This window comes from Pelobates fuscus, chromosome 5 (assembly GCF_036172605.1).
Source record: "Pelobates fuscus isolate aPelFus1 chromosome 5, aPelFus1.pri, whole genome shotgun sequence".
In the NCBI taxonomy this organism is placed as follows: domain Eukaryota; kingdom Metazoa; phylum Chordata; class Amphibia; order Anura; family Pelobatidae; genus Pelobates; species Pelobates fuscus.
In genome coordinates, this window is record NC_086321.1 from 703,834 (window position 1) to 717,532 (window position 13,699).

At 44.5% G+C, this 13,699-nt stretch overlaps 1 protein-coding gene across 1 annotated transcript in view; it reads right to left on the reverse strand.

Annotated features, from left to right (window-relative positions):
* Positions 1–13,699, reverse strand: part of LOC134610515 (myosin-IIIb-like) — a 301,018-nt gene that overhangs the window by 59,321 nt on the left and 227,998 nt on the right. Inside the window, exons 17-19 of the mRNA XM_063453481.1 lie at positions 10,920–10,979; positions 1,865–1,984; positions 1,393–1,478 (exon numbers count right to left, since the gene is read on the reverse strand). Of these exons, the coding sequence (XP_063309551.1) occupies positions 1,393–1,478; positions 1,865–1,984; positions 10,920–10,979 (266 nt within the window). The remainder of the gene's footprint in view (positions 1–1,392; positions 1,479–1,864; positions 1,985–10,919; positions 10,980–13,699) is intronic.

Here is a 13,699-nt window from a genome sequence, read left to right on the forward strand (position 1 = left end):
CCTATATCTGTATTCTGATAACCTCCCATTAACTTCCTATATCTTAGTCTGATAACCTCCCATTAACTTCCTATATCTGTATTCTGATAACCTTCCATTAACTTCCTATATCTGTATTCTGATAACCTTCCACTAACTTCCTATATCTGTAGTTTGATAACCTTCCATTAACTTCTTATATCTGTATTCTGATAACCTCCCATTAACTTCCTATATCTGTATTCTGATAACCTCCCATTAACTTCCTATATCTGTAGTCTGATAACCTCCCATTAACTTCCTATATCTGTATTCTGATAACCTCCCATTAACTTCCTATATCTGTATTCTGATAACCTCCCATTAACTTCCTATATCTTAGTCTGATAACCTCCCATTAACTTCCTATATCTGTATTCTGATAACCTTCCATTAACTTCCTATATCTGTATTCTGATAACCTCCCATTAACTTCCTATATCTGTATTCTGATAACCTCCCATTAACTTCCTATATCTGTATTCTGATAACCTCCCATTAACTTCCTATATCTGTATTCTGATAACCTTCCATTAACTTCCTATATCTTAGTCTGATAACCTCCCATTAACTTCCTATATCTGTATTCTGATAACCTCCCATTAACTTCCTATATCTGTATTCTGATAACCTTCCACTAACTTCCTATATCTGTAGTTTGATAACCTTCCATTAACTTCCTATATCTGTATTCTGATAACCTCCCATTAACTTCCTATATCTGTATTCTGATAACCTCCCATTAACTTCCTATATCTGTATTCTGATAACCTTCCATTAACTTCCTATATCTTAGTCTGATAACCTCCCATTAACTTCCTATATCTGTATTCTGATAACCTCCCATTAACTTCCTATATCTGTATTCTGATAACCTTCCACTAACTTCCTATATCTGTAGTTTGATAACCTTCCATTAACTTCCTATATCTGTATTCTGATAACCTTCCACTAACTTCCTATATCTGTAGTTTGATAACCTTCCATTAACTTCCTATATCTGTATTCTGATAACCTTCCATTAACTTCCTATATCTTAGTCTGATAACCTTCCACTAACTTCCTATATCTTAGTCTGAGAACCTCTCACTAACTTCCTATATCTGTATTCTGATAACCTTCCACATAGAGTTGAGTCTCTTTACTGCCCAGATCACTATGTAACGGTCACTGGCGTTCTGCTAACACCCTCGATTTAGACTAAGAACCTTCCACTAATTTAGTTTGTTATGCACTGCGTGGCTCTGGCACCTCGATGGCTGGGAATCCTACATCATATAACATGATTTTAGTTGTCTAGACTACGTTTTCACTACTGCTGCTACCAAAAGTTTTCCTTTCTTTATTTTTTTTATAAAGTTTAGAAATTCTTACCGGCCAACAAATTCCTGGAAGGAGGGCCTCCAAGAGAAGCCATCTCTGCGGATTCGTACAGTCTCCATTAAGCCATTGTATCGGAGCTGTAAGCAAACAAGGCTTAAGTAACATGAAAGTGAGACTGCGGTTTCCCTTGTACGATCCCACCGGGTAAAGCTGGAGCCAGGTGTATGTGTGTTTAACTCAATCTAATCTCCTTGTCCAGCTAGAGGGAGGGTGTATTTCCTAAATGCAAGACCCCGACTTATCACATGGGTCACATTTCTTCAAACAATGATGTTTTCATCTTACCATAGTTATGTATGTGTATTTATTTAATCCACCACCTAACATAAAAAGGGCATGCTTCTTCAATGAATGTCTCTCCATCACATCTAAGATGTGAATTTTTTTTCAGCCTTGTTCCTCCCACTGTTTTAGCCAACATTGGCATAGGAGTTTGCTCAAATCGAATCCCAATTAGATTTACCTGATTTAGGACTAGTTCTGTCTCAAAAACCAATGGATCCTTTTTGTTGTTAGGTTTGATGCATCGAATAAAGTGAGGGCTGGACAAATACATCTTCTCCATGAGAACGGAGAGTGATTGCTGTGAAGAGGGAGCACAAAGTATCACTTTCCATTTTTAGAAAACATGAAAATTGCCAGAATAAAGGCACAGCATGGCACACAGATATGTACAAATCAATTAAAGGCCACTAACAAACTAGCACATTAAATAGCATAAAAAAGTGCTAAAAGATGATCCATTAAATAGCACAAAAAAGTGCTAAAATATCTATTAGGGAAATGAATGTGTAAGCACAGTTTAGCGAGGACCGTAGAGCCAAACAATGGATCAGTATGCAGGGAGATCGGCTGCCCATTCCCAGCATTGTCCCCAGTAGGACGTGGCAGTAAAACTCCGTGCTTCGGTGGAGAACAGGCTCAATCAAGGCTCCCAACTGCAGCGTCGGGAACCCAGGACTGTAGCAGATCCAGTCAATGTGTTGGGATGCCCAGTGGTAGAGGAAATTCCTCCAAAATCAGCCTAGAAGTCGGGAGCTCAGGCATCAAGTGTCTGGCTCCACTCCGAAGCCAAGCTCCGCTAATCATTTATTTGGTATTTCAAGTCAGTTACCACACGATCACAGTCATGTCATAGCAAATATGAATCCAGTTACACAGCCTATACAATAGGATGAGAGTACTGGCTGGCATTCCATGTTAGCATTAGTGTCACATGTTCATCCTCACCTTGTGGTGTCTCTCGGGATAACTTCCTTCTGAGCATTGGTGGAGATGCTGGTCGGCAGCCCTGTGCCGATTTGTCTGACTCCTGCAGCATTTTGAAAGACGCCGGCCGCTGACGACCCATACCAATTTATAACCCCACATCCACCAACGGTATTGACAACGTCAATGTGTGTATGACGTCACCCAATGGATGCGCACGCACGTTCTGGGGTCGGAAGCCGGGCCCGGCCAATCGGATTTAAAGGAGACTTATTTAAACTCCTTACTCGCCTTTCCTCATTGCCCTGTCATGGTTTCCCTTAGTTGTTGTCTGAGAGTGTGTTCCTGAGTGTGTTCCTGAGCGTTTATTTCTATAATCTTAATTTTATTAATGACAGGAGGCGAGTATTTGCTTAAGTCTCTCTTTACTAGAACTCCACAGCAGCAGAGAAAAACAACCAATCAGAAAAAAGTTAGGTACTATAAAACTCCCCTCCTCATGCTTAATTTCCTCTTTCAAGCTGCGACGAAACCGAATAAAAGGCAGAGAACATCATGGGGAAGAAACAAAGTCCTAGATACGATGAATACAACGATGTCCACCATCCGAGAGTAACCGTCAAACTAGATAGTGTTGATGGACTGTAAACTGAAACGAGAGAAAAACAGAATCGAACAGGTTGATTATCCAATGAAATGTACTCTGAATAAACATGTAGGTACCCAATGTAGCAACCAAAATTAACCTTAATATGTAGATATCCGAACCCTACTTATGAAAAAAACAGACATAAGAAACAAGTGACAGGTAGCCGAGACAACAAACAGAGTTGCATAAGTACCTGATTAATCCAAAACATAACAATAAACAAGGGAGGGATAAGAAAGGGTGGGAAAAACTCGCCTCCTGTCATTAATAAAATTAAGATTATAGGTACACTAAAGCTAGCATAATCTACAATTTTATAACATGACAGGAGGCTTCGTATTTGCTGTTTCAACGCTCAGTTCACCAATCCAACGCTGTTTGTGTCGCTGGTACCTATTTCAGGAAATATCAGAGTAATACTAATTTGAAATTCCAAGTACGATAACGGACAGTAGACGGATCAAAGAAAATGCCAGTCGACACAGCATCTCAATTACGGAAAAAAGCACCATCCACTGGTAAATCCATTGTATGTGGTTGTGACTTGTTTCCTAGCAGCCGGTCCATGAGCTGGCAAGCTGACCTATCAGCCATATTCCTGTAGTTGTAATATTGAAGGTCAAGTTCGGACTTGGGGACGCGAGAAGACACTGCCACCATGTCTCAACTCATGATCCATAAGGCGGCTCCTCCAATCGTGCCAGGGTCATTCGGCGATGTGGCCTTGCAGGTAGATCTCCAATCTCAAGGAATGCGCCCAAGTCCACCACCAAAATCGCAATAGAAACCGAGGAGGATCTTTCATTCCTTACTGTCCTACCCGGTGAGATGTCTCATCCGAGAATAAATTCATAATGCAGGCAAGAGTGTGGCCAAACTAGCCGTATTCTGGACTGTGTAAACCTCGGACGCAGTAGAGAAAGACTCCAAAGGACGTCCATTCAGGATTCCGAACTGAACTTGTGTGGAGGGACGGTGGTCGACTATTCTGGGAATAGTAAATCCCGGAAACCTTCAAGGAAAGGGAAATGGAAAGGGAAATGCCAACCGGAACGCAGATTTCCCTCCAGCAATGCCCTCGTCAAAGAGTGAAAGATGTCTGTAGGAGTCGGGGAACACCAGGTCTCGTAAAGTCTCGTAGATCTCCTCGACGGTAGTTGAAAAGAAGGTTAGTGCGAATCCAAAAAAGACGGCTCCCGTGAGGGATGAATAGAGTATAGACGAAGGGTCCTCCATCTTCGAACCATGTTCACTAGGTATGCGCTCCGAGGAGACGGGGCAGTCACGCCATCTTATCCCAAGATCGTAAAGACTGGGAAAGTCAAGACAACCGGGGATTCCTGACTTACCATGTGACCCATACGTACGGTTTTACCTTCAGACCGGGTAATAGGCCTTCCTTAATCTTGTTACCCGAGCAAGGCAGTGCCTGTTTGCTCCATGAAGGTCTCCGTATCTCCTGACATCTTGACATGGGAGAAACTGTCTGCGTAGTTTGCTCGTAATGGTCTGGATATTCAAAACAGAAAGTAATCTCTGTATTATATGGTGTAGAATATGTCAAAAACCTGCACTCCCATAATACCGGAGGACCATCCGTTAGGCGTACCATCTCCAGGAGTGTGTGTAAATAAGTGGGAGACTCCCCCCGTTATACCTCTGAGTATTTCTCGCGTGTTTTACAGCGGACCGGATCCAGTAGATCCATTATAGGAGATAGAATAGAGGGATCTAGTCTAAACATGTAATTCTTGCATGACCAGGCAATCCTCTAGAACAAAGTCAGTAGCGTGGATGCCAGCTCTAATTGAATTCAGGAGGGACGCCCCTCTATGCAGTCATCAATGTCTTGCACAGGTACAAGCCTGTGTGATGAACAAACGGCCGGTACTGTAGAGCGTCGAGTGTATGAGAGAGCCGCGCTCTCTACTACTGTGATCGCATACCGTGAGAGCGTCCGGCTGCTAGCCTGAGCGGGCCGCACCCGTTAGGAACCAACAGCAGAGTCTACATCCGTGACCGGTTCTCTCTATGAGAATGGGTCCACCCAACCTGTCCTCTGTATCCAGCCCAGTATCTGGTTGAGGACGAGTGAGGGGCTGCGCCCTCTAATAATAAATCAGTATCCGGTTCTGTATGAGAGGGTTCGCCCTCTGTTCCTGAAAATAAATATACTCGGATCGAGGTGATGGAGGGCCGCACCCTCCTGTGGTGCAAACTAGAGTCCCTAGAGATTCAGGGTGACCAAACTGTAGGGCGCACCAATTATAAATGTCAGCATAAGGCTGAGGGCACTCTGGGAAACAACAATGGGAAACTATCAACCGACTATCCGGATCCTGTGCGCGCACAGGGTCCAGGTAGACCGCTGGTAGTCCGAGGAAACCTGGAGACGTTTTCCGCAATCCACGAGTGCCCGGGAGGTCGGAGGAGGACAAGTCAGGCCTCACGACGACCCGAGCGAAAAGGAAAAGGAAGTCATGAAAAAACAAAAAAGCAACAATTAACGTAGATAAGAGAAAATACACCCATTCTATCTCGGATAGAAGGCAAAGAGCAGGCTGGAAGGTAAGAAAAGTAAGTCCCACTGGACAGGGCCCGGAGCTAACCAAACGCAGGAAAAAAAAAACAACTACCGAACCTATAAGGATTCCGGGAGGCAGATACGGAGTAGCTGGTAAGGAAAAACACCGCTTTCTCCTGTAGGAGTCTGAGTACCGGTCCTTGCCTGTGCGAAGTTCTCCTTGGAGATGTGCCGTCGCTGGTTTGGAGTAAACCGTGGATGTGTCCGGGGTCTTCACAAGAAACTTTGCCCTTCAGGCATGAGGTTTAGGGCTTTCAACCTTCCCACCATATTCAGATGGCCATATACTGGTGTCCTCTTGAACACTATGGCAATGGTGTTTGTCTGGACACTTGCCTATCTCCATGTCACTGGTGGACACTGGGTTTTCCTCAGTGATATTACCCCAGGCCTGCGGCTAAATGGGGTTCGGTACCAATAGTGTACCAAAATTGTAGGCCCGTCAGTAGGGCATAGGCCCAGCAGGCCAAACGAATGGACACAGAAAGGTTAGCCAAGCATATAGTCACAGACATAGCAGGCCATACAAGTAGGCACCGACATAGCAGGCTATTAAATGGGGCACAGAGATAGCAGGCCAATCAATGGGGCACAGACATAGCAGGCCGTTTTAATGGGCACAGGCATAGCAGGCCGTTTTAATGGGCACAGGTATAGCAGGCCATTCGTATGGGCACAGACATAGCAGGCCATTCGTATGGGCACAGACATAGCAGGCCATTCTTATGGGCACAGACATAGCAGGCCATTCTTATGGGCACAGACATAGCAGGCCATTCTTATGGGCACAGACATAGCAGGCCATTCTTATGGGCACAGACATAGCAGGCCATTCTTATGGGCACAGACATAGCAGGCCATTCTTATGGGCACAGACATAGCAGGCCATTCTTATGGGCACAGACATAGCAGGCCATTCTTATGGGCACAGACATAGCAGGCCGTTCTTATGGGCACAGACATAGCAGGCCGTTCTTATGGGCACAGACATAGCAGGCCAATCAATGGGGCACAGACATAGCAGGCCAATCAATGGGTTGTGTATTACCATAATATTATTATGAACATGAATTTATATAGCGCCTTCCAATTCCGTAGCGCTTTACAGTGGGTATTGAATGAGTAACGGGGACCTCTGAGTTCGGGTAGAGGTCCCTAAAAATTGTAGGTCCTCAGGGCATCTTGTGACATAGAACCCTTAGACAAACAACCCTTTAGACAGCGTAATGCTGTGTGAGTAACTTGAACCGGGACTGGCAGTCCCTATGTGCCCAGCAGTCAAATAGTGGTATTCCAGCTGTATTGGGTATAAGCGGAAGTATTCCAGTGACCATCATGTCCATGAATGTAAGGTACACTGAGCGCTACTGTCCATAAACTGTGGATAGGTATGCACCTGCACACACGGATCTGCTTTGATAAAATAGTATCGTCTCGGTGCAGACTGGTCTCCCATACCCGTTAGAGTCAGAGCCAAGCCTGTTAACTATATATCTGCCATGGACAGCGAAATCATATCAGAGTAGTCCCATCTGAAATCTCATAGCTGGGTCAGAAAATATATATACTGAGAAGCGAGTGAATTCAAGAGTTAACTGGCACTGTATACCCCCGTACAGAGCCTGTATAACAGTTTTCAAAATACACAACAATCTGTGATATACCATGACAGTAGAATGCACAAAATTAGTGATATGCACTGTCCGCAAAAACACAGTAAATACAGTAATCTGTGATATACAGCAGTCTGAGATATACAGCAGTCTGTGATATACAGCAGTCTGTGATATACATAAGTCTGTGATATACACTAGTCAGTAAAATCACAGCAATCTTAGGTATATAATGCCATTAAAACTGACAGGCAAGAAACCAGATGACATACAGTGAGCCTGAGATATACACTGCAAGAAAACTAATAGTCCTATCTGAAGGAAAAACCTGGCAAAATTGAAGCAGTCCGCCGGGGAATCCCAGCAGGGTGACAAAAGCCGAGCTCCGCACCGTGGACGGAGGAGGGGCCGCGAGTAGGCGCACTCTCCTCCACCCGGTCGGCTGCCCGCGGCCGCCGGATACTCGCGTCCGACCACGAGTACCTCTGTTGCCGGTATAGCACAAAGGGATTCGGGGGAAATCAGGAGACAGCCCAAGGCTAGTCTCCTGAAACCCCGATACAATGCATGCAGCCCGCGGAAAATGGCGGGACAGAGAGTGTGGGTTAGCGAGGGGAGGGGGCAGAAAGCATACAGGAATTCCCAAGAAACTCCCCAAACCACCACAGAAAAGGAAAGGTCTCCCCAAGAAGACAGGGGAAGCAAAAAACTCGAAAGGCAGGAATTCCAACCATAATCAATCTACCTAAATACAATACATATACCCCCATAAGCAGTAGGGAGGAAAAAATATATATATCAGAAAAAAGAACTAAACACAAAAAATATAAAACATATAAATATACGGAAGAGAAATATGATACTAAGAAAATAACTAAGTAAATACATGAATATATCAAATATAAAAGCTAATAAATCATAATAAACCCAAAGCCACCAACTATAAGTAGGAGGCAGTGGTACTCTGACCTGTACTGATGCGGAGCAGCAAAAAAAGAGGAAATTAAACATGGGGAGGGGAGTTTTATAGTACCTAACTTTTTTCTGATTGGTTGTTTTTCTGTGCTGCTGTGGAGTTCTAGTAAAGAGAGACTTAAGCAAATACGAAGCCTCCTGTCACATTGTAAAATTACTGTGCAAAATGGGTTAATGTAATTATCACAGGCAGGAAAAACATACTTTTTACACATGTACTGTAACTTTAAAACTATACATCCAATCTCCATAAAAAGCACATATTATTACTCAGCATACTTCAAATATGAACACTCGCAAAAAACATACAAATCCCTCCAGGGGTTAAAAAGTTAGTCGGAAGTCCTTTGTGACCGATTTTCACACTGAAAAATGACTAAGTCCCATTCGCTTGCCCGTTCGTGCAAATAGCTTAGTGTAGCTGTGTGTTCAAATAGTCGAACGGGACTTAGACGCTGCAGTTAAAACTGAGTGGAGGGGAAGGTAAGGGTGCAGATGGGTAGCCGATTTTAGTTCCATAGATTTGGCTGCACACACCGCTGACCGCGTTCGACTGAATAAAGATAGCTGCTGCCACGTGTTCGTTTGTACGAACGGCGGCCACCCAGCGGTCGGCAATTTACCTACAGCAGCCTCCCATCCTGGGTTATCTGCACACTTCCACTTCTTTGTGGTCCGCCTGTGTGGTAATTGGCTCAGTAACCATTTACTGAACCAAGTGGGGGAAAGCCAGGCTGTAACAGAACCTTACCTTTGCCTGGGAATACGTATTGCTAAACCGGCCCTTTAACAACTAACCAAGTACATGTACAATAACAGAGACTATAACCACAGTGGAATGTGCTTATCTGGTTCATGTGGATTACTTGTATCGCAGTTCGGGACTTTTTAACAACATTCGTCTATTTATACAACCCGTATGGCAGAGACTCAGTATGTATAAAAACAAACCCAAACTACCGAACACCGGACCACCCTGCTATTTAATTATGTCTTATTTTACCTCCCAGATTGGCACTTACCATCCGTATGAAACGCACAAACTCTTTGTTTCAGTTCCTAGGTGGCCGCCATTTCGGGATTTTTACACGTGTTCGCGGCCATCTTAGTTCACGAACAGCGGTGATTTGCCGTCGAGTGTCTGGAACCAAAATCAGACACTCGAGTAGGCGAACACCGCTGAGACCTCCATAAGACCGTAAATTTGTGCTGGAACCACCGACCGTGCTGCCGTTCAGTAGATACAGTAGGTACAGTAGATGACTATACCACATACAGGGATTTTAGCGATCATCAGGAAATTCACGGATGGCAAGATTTTCGTGCCTTTTCACCACACGAACGAGGACCAACCGCAAGGCCAAAACTTATGGAACTATTTTCGGCTAGTGTGCCTGTGCGGTCGGTCAAAACTTTAAAGTCCCATAACTCCCAAATCCCTTAACCGAATGGGATGATTTTTAGATATGTTGTTCCCCCAGATTGGGGCTATCTGGATTTATGGATGTACCCAAAGTATTTGGGGTACATCCAAAACTCGGGTAAAAATGTGTGTGTGATAATTATGTTAACTGTTTATCTGAGGGGAGGAAATGTGTGGGATGTACCATGTTTGTAATTGGTTACTGTCCTAATTATGTAGGGGTCTCCCTTTTATGGGCAGAATCGCATACAAGGAGAATCCCTGTCATTAAAATTTAGTTCTTCTTGACCCTTCAAAACGTAGCTTCGTCTCGTTCTTGGAAGGGTATTTACTGCATTATTACTTTACTTTTTAACAGCTGAACCTGACTCTCCTCTTGGATCTTGTGGATGGGAATAAGCAACTTCATTACTATACAGCAACTTGCCGGGAAAAAGGACGTCACCAACGGCTGATACCCTCTCACTACCTGGGTAGCCGTTACACAGGCACACAGGATTTTAAACATCTGGGGACACTGCCTTAAAGGGGTATTGTCCCAAACCAGTCTGGGGACACTGGGGATGCCATCTTAAAGGGCCATTGTCCCAAAAAGTCTCAATAAGCCCAAATACAGTTCTTAAAGGGCCATACACAGTCCAATAGAAGTCCATACTGTTTAAAAGTGCACAATCTCCCAGGGGCCATAGTCCCAAGGCATGAGGCGTAAATGAGCTGTATTGCTCCCATTCAGGTACCTAATGCCGAAGAGTGGATCTACTCAAGGTATGGATCTGTTTCCAGGGTGAATAATGGCAATTATATATGTCATATGCGCATCAAAATGAAGGAGCTACAAATTAGTGTGTGTCCATCTCGGCAATCGATCCCCACCCCAGATGTTTTTCCCCAGAAATGTAGAATACGACTAGTAGACAGCACAGAGCAGAGGAATCGGGAATATGAATGTAAATTTCATTAGCAAAGAAATGTGAAATGACAAACTGAAGGGCATGTAAATACGGACAGTTGAAAAGTAAATAAATTGTATAAAATATACTTCAGTGAAAACGGAAAACCTCATACCCGAAATTGAGCTCCCACAGACATTTTCCGAGAGGGAAATCTCTCCTGTGCGACCTGAACCTAAAATATAAAAACAGGTAAGTCTATTACTTTAATGGGGAGAGGGAGCAGTTAGAGTAGGTTCAGTCATACATTAAGACATAAATGGGATGACTGTCAATGAAGATGTCCTTATTGATTAGTAACACCCAGTACTCACAAGCAACCAAGCTCTGCAGAATCGCCTAAGCATAGACTTGGCCCCAATATAACGGCATTGTTTAGTAACACCCAGTACTCACAAGCAACCAAGCTCTGCAGAATCGCCTAAGCATTGACTGGGCCCCAATATAACGGCATTGATTACCGTAGTAACACCTAGTACTCACAAGCAACCAAGCCCTGCAGAATCGCCTAAGCATAGACTGGGCCCCAATATAACGGCATTGATTAGCAACACCCAGTACTCACAAGCAACCAAGCCCTGCAGAATCACCAAAGCAAAGGTATCATCTCTGGAACGCTACAGTGTTCATACAGTGCAGCCCTTGCCCTCGCCGAACAGTCATACTTTTCCTCTCTCATTAGTTCATGCTCCCACAATCCCAGGCATCTCTTTGATACCTTTGACTATTTTCTTCGTCCTGCTGTGGCCACCCCCCAAACTAACCGTAGACACCGTTGATCATGCTTTCCTTCTTCAAACTCTTCAATCACTTGGTATCTGTGACTGTCCTCTCGTGGTTTTCCTCTTATCTCTCTCAACACTCATTTATTTTCTCCTTTTCTAATGATACCTCCTCCTGTCACTGTTGGAGTCCCCAAAGGGGCATGGTCCCCTTCTATTTTCTCTTTATACTGCCTCTCCTCCCCAGATCTCTCCCCTGCTGTCCTGCAACGTATCACTGCATGCCTTTCTTCCATCTCTGACTGGATGTCCGCCTGCTTTCTGAAACTCAGTCTCTCTAAAACTGAGCTCCTTGTCTTTCCTCCTCCTTATACTGACCTCCGCTCTCACTCCCCCTTTAGATCAGTGGTATCCTTCCTTGCAAGCGCCCTGTCTTGGTGTCATACATGATTCTGGCCCCACCTTTGAGCCTCATATCCAGTATGTTGCCAAATCCTGTATATTCCATCTTAAAAACATAGCCCGCAACCGCCTCTTTCTTACGCAAGATGCTACCAAGGAGTTTGTCCATGCTCTAGTAATTTCCTGCATGGATTATTGTAATACTCTCCTAATTGGTCTTCCCAAAAGCCGTATTGCCCCGCTACAGTATGTAATGAATGCTGCCGCTAGATTGATTTGCCTCTCTCGTCGGTCCTCTCACACCGCACCCCTGACATTGGCTTTCTGTATCCTATAGGAGTAAATTCAAAGAGCTAACCCATACCTAGAAAGCACTGAATTCTAGCCCCGCATAGCTCTTCACAGATCCATGGGTATGCCCCTTCTCGGACTCTCCGCTCTGCCAGTGACGTACGGCCAACTCATGCTTGCAGGACTTCTCGTGGGCGGCTCCCTTCCTATGGAATAGCCTGCCTACCCCCATCAGACTCTCCCCTAGTCTTAAGAAGTGCCTTAAAACCCATTTCTTTAGGAAAAATTATGGCCTCCTATAGTAACCTCTACCTTACAGACCCGTCTCTTGCTCTCTCCTAAAGGGCAGCACTATACTCTCTCCTCCAGCTCTGCTTCACTCCCACCTTATTTGATTGCCATTTCCTGTCCTAATGTGTTTTACACCCTGTGGCGAAACCAACCTCGCCACTGGAGGAGCCAGGTTGCCCGCCTTCTGCCACTGGACTATGGCCCCATATTTAAAACAGTTCTTTTTCCCTGCAGAAAGGCTGTGTAACGGATCAACAGGAACCCCGACTGGGTACCTCCGTTGAAGGATGCTCCTAGCGCTTCCTGAGGACTCCAAGCACTGCAGCAGACACCACAACCACCGAACCATAGAAGCTGTAAACAGCTGAACAGGAAAAGCATTCAATCAGCTTACACTCCTGGCAATCAGCATACAATCCAATTCCCCCAATAACGAGACGACACTTTGTTTTGAGGTCAAAGCAGAACTGACTGTACTGGCACATACAGCCTCTTTCGTTCCCAAACCACAAACATAGTACTGCCCACAGGGTTTTACAGAACAACCAATCAATACGTACAATACACACAGACACTCCCACACAAAATCCTCCCCTCCCCTCTGATAGGATTACTGAACACAATGGGTAATACAATTATCACAGGCAGAGGAATACAGTTTTATAAAACATATCACAGGGACCCCCAAAACATGCAATAACCCCAACCCCAACTATATCATCAGAACCGGGGGATCTGGGTGAACCACATATCCAAAATTCACCCAGATCCGTTCAGTAGTTTGGAAGATACAGTTCAATGCAGATTCCGCAGAACATATACAGATTATATAAAAAATAATTACTGTATAATGTGTCCCCTGTTGTATAGTTTTAAAACTACTGCACGATGTCTTTGTGCACCAAATACCGGCAAGATGGCAACAGTGTCTGTGAGTTAAAATGGCCACCATCCATTGTTCTCACCATGTGTCTCTGATACATGAAATGGTGGCCACCCAGTAACTCCACAGTATGTCCCCAGATGGTTCTTAAAGGGCCAGTAGCAGCATACTACAATACAACATGCTCAAATCCTGTATTTAAAGGGTCAAATCTCCCAGGGGCCATAGTCAGCAGGCAGGCAAACAGGCTTCTCCAATGCCCAGTGGCGAGGTTGGTTCCGCCACAGGCTGGTTCATGCCTTTCTG